This window comes from Heterocephalus glaber, unplaced genomic scaffold, assembly GCF_053883595.1.
Source record: "Heterocephalus glaber isolate CG9 unplaced genomic scaffold, H.glaber_assembly_v1.0 deba00001452, whole genome shotgun sequence".
Classification (NCBI taxonomy): Eukaryota; Metazoa; Chordata; class Mammalia; order Rodentia; family Bathyergidae; genus Heterocephalus; species Heterocephalus glaber.
In genome coordinates, this window is record NW_028258302.1 from 7539751 (window position 1) to 7550092 (window position 10342).

At 35.2% G+C, this 10342-nt stretch overlaps 1 protein-coding gene across 7 annotated transcripts in view; it reads right to left on the reverse strand.

The window, feature by feature from the left end:
- LOC101716266 (argonaute RISC catalytic component 3) overlaps positions 1 to 10342 on the reverse strand; it is a 119305-nt gene that overhangs the window by 41440 nt on the left and 67523 nt on the right. For all 7 annotated transcript variants that reach the window (XM_087215299.1, XM_004850944.3, XM_087215301.1 and 4 more), the window contains 6 exons: positions 10202 to 10336; positions 5752 to 5839; positions 5475 to 5622; positions 4824 to 4943; positions 2074 to 2196; positions 1482 to 1615 (listed from right to left, as the gene is read on the reverse strand). In XM_087215299.1, the coding sequence (XP_087071425.1) occupies positions 1482 to 1615; positions 2074 to 2196; positions 4824 to 4943; positions 5475 to 5622; positions 5752 to 5839; positions 10202 to 10336 (748 nt within the window). The remainder of the gene's footprint in view (positions 1 to 1481; positions 1616 to 2073; positions 2197 to 4823; positions 4944 to 5474; positions 5623 to 5751; positions 5840 to 10201; positions 10337 to 10342) is intronic.

Consider the following 10342-nt stretch of genomic DNA (forward strand, 5'->3'; position numbering starts at 1 on the left):
ATGCCCAATTAAAAACATACTTGTTTGAACAGAAGACTGTTGAGCATTTATAAGTTAGAGGAAAGAATCTGAGGAAAGGCCGGGGGTTTAGCTCAGTGGTTCTGGTGCCTGCCTCGCCAAGCACAAGGTCCCGAGTTTGATCCCTGGTACCAAAAAAAATCTTAAAAAAAAAAAAAAGAATCTGAGGAAGAGGAGAACATGATAGAGATGAAGGCCATACTTTGGAAAGTAAGGAAGCAGAAATGAGGAATTTAATCATTCAAGAACCTCAACAGAAAAACAGGGACCTCTGAGGTAAGTAGGTACTATTATCTCTATTTTACAAAGGTAAAATCTGAAGAATAATAAGATTAAATAAATTATCCATGGTAATAAAGCCCAGAAATGGCAAAGGTTGGAATTAAAAGGGGCTGGGGATTTAGCTCAGTGATTTCGTTGCCTGCTGCGCAAGCGCAAGGACCCAAGTTCGATCGCCGCCCCCTCCCTTGCAAAAAAAAAGATTGGAATTAAACCTACCTATTGGCCATCAAAAGACCGTGCTGCTAGCTGGGTGTGGTGATGCATGTCTGTAGTCTCAGCACTCTGGAGGCTGAGGTGAGAAGATCACTGTGAGTTCAAGGCCAGCCTGGGCTACACAGTGAGTCCAAAGCTGGCCTGAACTACATAGTGAGACCCTGTCTCAAAACAATAACAACAACAACAACAAAAGACAATGTTGCTACTCTTACACCACATAAACTCCTTTACTGGGACATCTAGAACATGAATCACTGACTTTACTAAGATTAATGAATTCAAGGGCTAGGGATTTAAAATAGCTCAGTGGTTCCTCCGCCTGCCTCACAAGCGCAAGGTCCCAAGTTCAATTTCCAGTACCAAACAAAAAAACCCACCAAAAACCTAAGACTAATGAATTCAGAAATTTTCATCAAACTATCAGATGAAATATTTTTAAAGTTCAGTGGTTTGGGGCAGGGATTTAGCTTAGTTGTTCTGGCGCCTGCCTTGCAAGCACAGGGTCCCAAGTTTGATTGCCGGTACCAAAAAAAAAAAAGTTCAGTGGTTAAACATATTCCATTTTTTTTTTTGGTACTGGGGATTGAACTCAGGTCCTTGAGCTTGCGCAGCAGGTGGCGAAACCACTGAGCTAAATCCCTGGCCCTAAACATATTCCATGTTGAGGTAATGTTTTTGGAACATGAGATGAGTAATTTAAAAACTAAGCACAATCTGTAATCCCAGCACTTGGGAGGCTGAGGCAAGAGAACCACCAGGAGTTTGAGGCCAGCCTGGGCTACATAGTGAGTTCAAGGCCAGCTTGAGCTATACAGAGAGACCCTGTCTCAAAAACAAAAACAAATCAACAAAAACAACCCCCCCCCAAACTAGAAAACAAAACAAAAAACTAAAAACAAATACCCTTCCCCCAAAAAAACCTAGGCACAAAAAGGTCTCCAAACCAAAATAACAACATGCCTTACTTTAATATTTCTTCTCTGCACTGCCTCTGTGTGGCAAAACAAGCTATGGCCCACATTTTGATTTCAACTCCTGTGTGGAACTGTTTTCCACGCATGTCCCATACTCCATGGCTTGGTGTTGCTACTGTCCGGTTCTATGGAAGAAGAGAAATAACACGGCAAAGAAATAATAAAAACTTAGCAATATATCTCAATGAGCTGAAAATAAGCATTTTGAGTTCCCAGAATTGATATATTTCTGATAGTCTACACAGAACTGGCTGTTTTAAGCCAATATCATTTACACTTTTTTTTTTCTTTTTTGAGTTTTTGAGACATGGTCTTGCTCTGTAGTTCAGACTGCCTTGAACTCACTAGGTAATCCAGGCTGGCCTTGAGCCTGTCTCAGGCTCCCAAGCGCTGAGACTACAAGCATGGGCTACCATGCTCTGCTAAAAATTCCGAACTCAAGCAAAGACACTCATCTTGAAATAGGAAACTACATTGTTGGATCAATAAAATACTTTCTAAATTCCAGACTTAGCTAGGATATCCTTCTTTCTATTCTCTCAAACTACATGTATATGATTAAAACATTATCAAGAGGCTTTACCCGTCCTCCATACTGGAGCATAGGTGCTGGAAGTACACGTCCGGTTACATGTGCCATTTCATCCCGAACTTTAAATTGAAACTCCTGAACAAATGGATCTGTTTCATAATTTGCACTTCTTACCTAATAACAAGAAAGTCTGCAGTTACTCTCAAAATTCCCATAGATCCACTACTTTACTCACCAGAACTCTTTTTTTCCTTTACTATGTCAACTATGTTTTGCAATAGGTCTACTTAATGGTACCCTAAGTATAGAGGCAAAAATCTTAACCTGGAGATCATGGGTCATGAATGGACTGCAGGAAATATGGGAACCCCTTGGTAATTTATAAAAAATATAAATGCACATATCAGGGTGAATAAAAGTTTCATAGGAAACATTAAAAATGCCAATGCTTGCTTTCTTCTTTTCTTTTATTCCTTCCCTCCACACCCTTTGGTACTAGGGCTCAAACTCAGGGCCTCAAGCATACTAGGCAGTGTTCTACTACTGAGCTACATCTCCAGCTCTAATATCTTTTTCATAACTATTTACTTTACAATTTACACACATTTCCTTCATTATTTTCGTATCAGTAGTACCATATTACCATATAAAATTTAACTAATGGGACACACTGGAAACAGACAAGAAAGCCAGTAAGAGTTGAGTTACAGTTTACAAATTTTATATAATATATCCATACATATAATGAAAGAAAGAATTTAATGTTATTCAATGTTGCATTTTACATTCATGCTTATAGCATAAGAGCTGTTCTTCAAAATATTTATTTGTTCTCAGAGTGAAAGTCAAACAAAATTACAAAAAAGGCAGTGTTTATATCTGAATAAAACGCAATTAAAAAACATATAATCTAAATATACAGACAGAATCTCCCCACAGTAGACAGAAAAAGTCATTTTCTAATACATCTTTTTCTTCAAGCCTAATTGCCATACACTTCCTGTAGTGTGTTAGTATAGTTCCATAGTAAAGATATGAATAATAATTACTATGTAAGAAGGCTTGCTTGGTTCTGCCACCTGCCTCACAAGTGCAAGGTCCCGAGTTCGATTCCCGGTACCAAAAAAAAAAAGACTTGCTGTGTGATATGCATGGTGCTAAGTGCTTAGTAATTAATTTTCACAATTATCTTAGGGCCACAAAGGTAAATCTTTTATAATCTGTGTTTTACAGAGTTTGATAAAACTAAAGCTTAGTAAAGTCAAATGACTAGATGTTACAACTATAATATGATAACACTAAGTGGAGAAGCAAAGCTTCAAACTCAGGAGTGTTAGACTCCAGTCTGTTCTTTTAACAGCTATAGAGTATTCTCAGTCTGAATAGTTAAGCTATAATAAATGAATTAAAACTGCTAATTATTGAGATTTTATAGATAAAGGTGTCAATGTCTCTTGAAGGTTTTGGTAAAGATTTTAAACATTATTATGGTAGAATCAGAGAAAGGTCCAAGATGAGAACCCATCTATATTTTCCTAATTAAAAATGTAGTAACTTTCATTCATTCTTCACAAAATTATAAGGAAAAAATAAGTCTTTTTTTGGTAACTCACTTATAAGACGAAAGAGCCAGTTCTGTAATCTTTTTCCAATAATTTCTAAAATTGATTCTGAAAGTGTTACTAAGTTGTTTTGGGGGATACTCACTATTTCTAGTTTTTCTCTCCTTAGGCAGTATAGTATTTAAGAGAGAAGATAAGATCCAAGTTCCCTTTTATTTTTAATCTTTCCTATTTCATTCGTTTTTGTATTTAAAAAAACAAAAAAAGACATGCGGGCTGGGGATATAGCCCAGTGATAGAGCACTTGATTAGCCTGCATGAGGTCCTTGGTTCAATCCCTGGTACTGCATTGAAAAAAAAAAAAAAGACAGACAACACTGAGTTTTTATTGTATACAATATGATATTTTTAAGTATATGTAACATTGTGGAATGGGACCATCACTTTTATCAAGTAGGACTGGTAACTCCCACAGTGAGACATGGTGTCCTCTATTTATTGAGACTGTATAGTTGCCAATCTGATACCGAAAGCTAAACAGTCTGAGACAGAGTGTTACTTAGGAATTTCAGTACATGTAGTCATAATACCTTGATTTTTTCTCTCTTCCCACCTCTGGTTTAGCTACAGGTTCCAGTTTACCAACTTAAAACATTAATTTTTGACAGAAGCTGTTCCCTGGACCTAATTAAAGAGTCTACGGTTAAGTCCTTCTGACTTAATGTCATATAATGGTCACCCCCCAATATCCTCAAAAACAAAAACAAAAAACACCACCACTAGATTACATTCTTTTTCAATTCTGACAGTCCATGAACTATTAATAAGGAATGGACTGGTTTAAGAATAGTTTTTTCCTCTCTCTTTCCCCCCTTCCCTTCTTCTTACTTGTAGCTCACCCTAATAAGTGGTAGTTTTTTTGGTGGTACTGAGGTGTTTTTATCCCTAGCCCCTTTAATTTTTATTATTATTATATTTTTTATTTTGAGACAGGGACTCACAAAATTGCCCAGGTTGGCCTCAAACTTTTTTTTTTTTTTTTTAGGTACCGGGGATTGAACTCAGGTCCTTGCGCTTGCCCAGCAGGCAGCGAAACCACTGAGCTAAATCCCCGGCCCCAGGCCTCAAACTTTTGATCCTCCTGACTCAGCCTCCTCAATAGATGTGATTACAGGTATAAGCCATTGTGCTTGGCTCCTAAGAAGTTTTACATTCCCATTTCTAAGGTTAAATACTAACCAATCTGCTGATTTCCTCTTGTCTATCTGGTGCAGATCTTGCTGTTGCCTTGATCATAGTAGAAGTCTGATTGTCTGTTAGCTTTTTGATACATCGTTGCCCTGCCACAATATTACAGACCTAAAAATAGAAAATTTTTAAATATATATCTCTCTATATATTTTTTATTAGTTCTCAATGTCAAAACGTGAAATAAAAAATGTAAAATATACTTCATTAGACAGCTTCTTTTTAAAATCATCTTAAGTAAAAAAGCAGTGGACAAAACTACTTTAGCATATGATTATAATTAGGCTAAATGTACATGGGATAAAAAGAATGAAAGATATAAAAATGCTAACAATGATTATGGTATATAAAATAGTGGCTGGGCCAGGGATTTAGCTCAGTGCCACCATGCCTGCCTCACAAGCGCAAGGTCTTGAATTTGATCCCCAGTACAAAAAAAAAAATAGTGGTTATATATAGTGGTAGGACTACGGATGAATTTTTTCCGTATTATTTCTTCTAATTAAAATCTATAATAAATTAATATTTAAAAATAATTCAATACCAAAATAAATGTGGGAATATGGGGTAACTTACAGACCATAAAAGACCCACAAAGAATGATGAATAGAAAGATATTCATAAATAGCATAAAGACATTACTTCTAGTGGCAGGTAGGTATGTTTCTGCTCCTGCCCCACTTGCAGACAGGGAAGGTGTGGGTACTTCAGCTGAAGAGTATACTTTTCTCTGAAATACTGTGCTACTGTTCTCTCCACAGTTTGGCCATTTTCTAACTGTAAAGGAAAGCTGGAAAGAAAAAAAAGTAGACAGAAACAACTCTTATCCCACTATGAACTAATGTAACACCCAACCCACTATACCAAGAGCAAGATGCCTCACATCACCACTGCTCTGGCAAACACCAGCTTTTCTTACGTTTGATGACTGGCAGGCCTTCTTGTTACATTACAAACACGGTATTTTCGTCTCATTGTTCCACAATGAGTCACTTCAACTTTTAGACCTGTTCCCAACAAGAAAATGGAGGTTACAGAACTGTCACATCTAAAATACACTTATAAAGCCTGTTAACTACTTTAAAAACTCAATTCGGAGCACACAGAAAATCTGTGATACGGGCAATGTGACATTAACAAATTTTATATATAACATTGCTGATAATGGTTATAATTATAGTAGGCCTTAAAGTCAAACATTTTGCTTATTCTATCAAACTCCACATAATAAAAAACAATCATAAAATTAGCAAAGGGACAAAGTTCTGCATTAATAAAAACCCTGTTAACAATAAATTCAGGTATTTATGCTACAAAAGGGAAGAGGGAATGAAGTCTCAAGACAGTTTATAACCTTTAATGTATGTGATATTCAAATAGCCCAGTCATCACATACAAATTGAGAAATCAGAATTTCATAAGAAAGAAACCTTTCAAAGATTTATAAAGTGGGAAGAAAAACATGTCAGGCCCTTTTAACTTAAGCAGAGCAACAGTTTTATTGAAGTATAAGATAGTGACACAGCTCTTTTACAGTAAGGACTATAAGAAATCAAAAGTAACCAAAATAATTCCTAAAGCAGGTTACCCTCTAACTCCTTTGAGAATCTGATGAAAGTTAATAAACTCTCAGAAAAACATGCATACACATAATTTAGCACATGCTTTTATTATCCCTGTAGTCTATATGGGCTTTAGGGTTCAAGGATCCCAGGCAACCTCTAGAAAGTGAAGAAATGGGCTTTACATATGCTGAACTGGGGGAGGGGATATGAATTTTCCTAAGTAGTGCTGTCAAACAGAACTTTCTGAGATGACAGAATGGTCTACATTTGAGTTAATATGATAATCACTAGTAACATGTTTTACTGAGCAAATGAAATGTGGTTAATGTGCCTGAGAAACTAAAATTTCAATTTTTTTGGCAGGGGGGTACCAGGGACCGAATTTAGGACCTTGTGCTTGTGAGGCAGGTGGTGGAACCACTGAGCTAAATCCCCAGCCCTTAAAATTTCAATGTTATTTAATTTTAATTAATTTAAATAACTATACCTGGCTAGTGGCTACCCTACTGGTCAGTCTTGGAGCTACCTGGAGAAGAGTTAAAAAACAGACATATGGTGACTATTGGTCACAGATAAGCAACTCCAAATCCAAGTTTTGCTTGGATTCCAGAAGGTAAAAACCTGTAACAGGTATAGATGGAGGGCAATTTTTAGGTTCTAGACAGAATTTATGTTTATTACTTTTTGTATTTGTGATTCCTACAATGAAGCAGTTCTCAGCTGGGGGCAATTTTACTGCCTGGGAGACATATGTGTGAAGAAAAAGTTTTTGGCTGTATTGGGAATTGAACTCAGGCTATGTACACTAAGCAAGTACTCTATCAGTGAGCCACATCCCCAGACCTCAAGGAGACATTTTTTGACTGTTAGAACCTGGAGGATGCCTATTGGCAACTACTGGGTACAGGCCAAAGATATTCCTAAATATCCAGAATACACAGAACAGCACTACCTCTATCCCAACAAAGAATTATCTAGGCCACAAAGTCAAGAGTCAAGGTTAAGAAGGCCTACAGTATAATTTATTTTCTTATCTAATAATACTAAACATAAAGTTCATTCACAGTAAATGATATTTTCTTCTGATTTATCAGCATAAATTAAGATGCTAAATGAACATTCCCATTTTACATTGGTATGGGTTTCACTTGAAAAGTACTCCTAATTGAATCACTGAGAACTAGTTTTACCTTTACAAACTAAAATTTCAGATCAGAGAATTTACTATGCCTTTGTATTATAAAGGAAAGTAGAAAATACAAAGGAATGCCTTATAAGAAGGAAATACTATACCAATAATATGAAGTAAAGCAAGATGTAAAAATATCATCTTTAGGGGAAAAACAATAGAAAAGTTTAAAACAAACTTCTGTTACTTGTAGCACTTTTTTCCGAGTTTTTCCTGTGTATTAAACAATACTGATAAGGTTCTATATGCCTACAAAATAAGCTTTTACCAAAAGTAAATTGGTATTTTTATATATTTTATGGTACTTTTGCCATGTATTTTCCCCAATATTTCTGCTGTTTAACTACCATGAATTTTAGATTAAAAAAAAATAACCCAAAGTTATTATCAAATATTTGGAAAAAATTCAACTGGAGTAAAATGAATATACTAAAAATATATTCACCGTAGCAGTTTGTATCAATATTTAACAGTTAACAAGTTTCCTCATGCCAGTTAAAATATTAAACCCAAATAGTACAGAATATAAAACTGATTCTCTTGAATTATTGTGGTAGGGATACATGATGTACTTTGAAGAACCTTCTTTTTTTTTTTTAAAGTCTTCTTGACTTTGAATGGAAAAATAAAAATCACTGGTTTGTCAATTAGAGCCAACTCAAATTTTCCTACCCAAAATCTAGGATCACAGGTACTTAAGAATTAGATCCCCAAATCCAGGGAGCTAGCAAAAAAGTCAAAAATTTAAAAAATGGACTAGATAGTTCTCTGCCCAGGTGACCCCCCCAAGCCCTCCATCCAACCAAAGTTTTTTTTGCCTTTAATAAATATTTAACCTATAAACTTGGCTTTACCTTCACTATAACATCAACTTTATAATGCTTTCTAGTCATTTTTTCAGTCATTTCTTTGGGCCCCTGAGCAGTTGAAGTTAAGACCGAGTCCATGCTCTCCGGGCAGCAGTTGGATCCTTGTTCTGTACATCTTGTATTTTCTGTGAGGGAGTGGTGATATGAGTTGATTGCATAGTTACCAAAAAATAATGTAAATGATTTCATGATATCAGAGGTGGTAACTAAGCAGCAACTCCCCTGGAAACCATAGCATTTAGATGATCACATATATAATGGTAGGTAATGTACTAACCTCCTGATAATGCTAACTGCAGTTAATACAGATTATGGAAGGACAATGATATGACTGCAAAACAGTTACATGTACTAGTTTCTTATTTGGGCACTTACATAACTTCAAATAAATAAACCCTTTTTTTTTTTTTTTTTTGGTACTGGAGATCGAACTTGGGTCCTTGCGCTTGCGCAGCAGGCAGTGAAACCACTGAGCTAAATCCCTGGCCCCCAAATGCTTATTTTTAAAGCAGGAAGGATTTTCCTTTCAATGTTTTATTACAATGACTATCTCTTTTCTGGCTACTGCAGAAGGCAAAGAATGAACAATTACTGGAGCAAGCAGGATGTGCTCAGCTACTCTAACTGATTTGGGGACTGAGAGATGGTCAGTGAGCAAACTTGAATATTTCATTCAAACAACAAGCTGAAAGATATCTGCAACAAATAGGTAAAATCTTAAAATAAAAACAACATAATTATTTCTGGCTACTTAAGAGCTAACAGTATATGATACTCATTCTGATAGGAGAACATCTAATTTCTCTACATGTCTAAATAATAAACTAAATACAGTGGAGTCACATTTTACTTTATTTTTTATTTTGTACCAGGGATCGAACTCATGACCTTGCGCTTGCGAGGCAGGCGGCAGAACCACTGAGCTAAATCCTTGGCCTGGAGTCACATTTTAAATAGTAATTAAGTTCTAAAATCATCAACAAGGCAAGAACTATATATAATCAAAATTGTACATAATCATAATCTTCTTTTAAAAATCCCTTAAATTGCTGATAGCATAATATGTGTTTGGACAAAAAACTGTATATGTACTGTATATTTAAGTGTATTTAGAAATGGACATAAATAACACATATACAATCTACATTTTAGAATACTATTAAAATTATTTTTTCTTTTTCTTTTTGGGAGAACAGAGACATGAATTTAGGTAGGCTAAATGTGAATATGATGCAATACCACTGTACAAATTTTAGCTACTAAAACAGGCAACATTAATAATCAACTCTATAATGTTTATTAAATAGCTAAGTTATGACTCTAGAACAATATATGAAACAAGCTAGCCCCATATGATACATTTTCAAAAGAATAAAATTTAAAACCTATCATATCCAAAAAAGAAGAAAGTCGACATATTACAATATGTTCAAAGAATGATTCTACTACTAAAGTAACAGTATTTTTTGGGGAATAAGCTTTCTACTTTTAACAGGAAGTATTATCATATGAGACACTCCTATTCCTTCAGCTAGGAAGAGAGTATAAAGAAAAAATCAGCTACTTATCAATGTTAATTCCATTACTTGCCATATCCTTCAATTAAACATTACCTAAATTGAATTTAATGTTTTATAATTGATCTATATTTCTACCAATATTAGATTTTAATTTTAAAAACATTTCAATAAGTTATTATATCCATGCTTTTTATAGTTAAGCTGTTCTAAATGCTAATTAGTTCACCTTTTATCTCTTTGGTGAATTTTACCCGATGCGAGTCAGTCAGAGGTCTTGGTTGCTCATCAATATTATGAATGTCAAGAACTTCACACATGAACTGAATTACAGGTTGTGCTTTGTAGAAGGCAGTGGCAGAAACTAAAA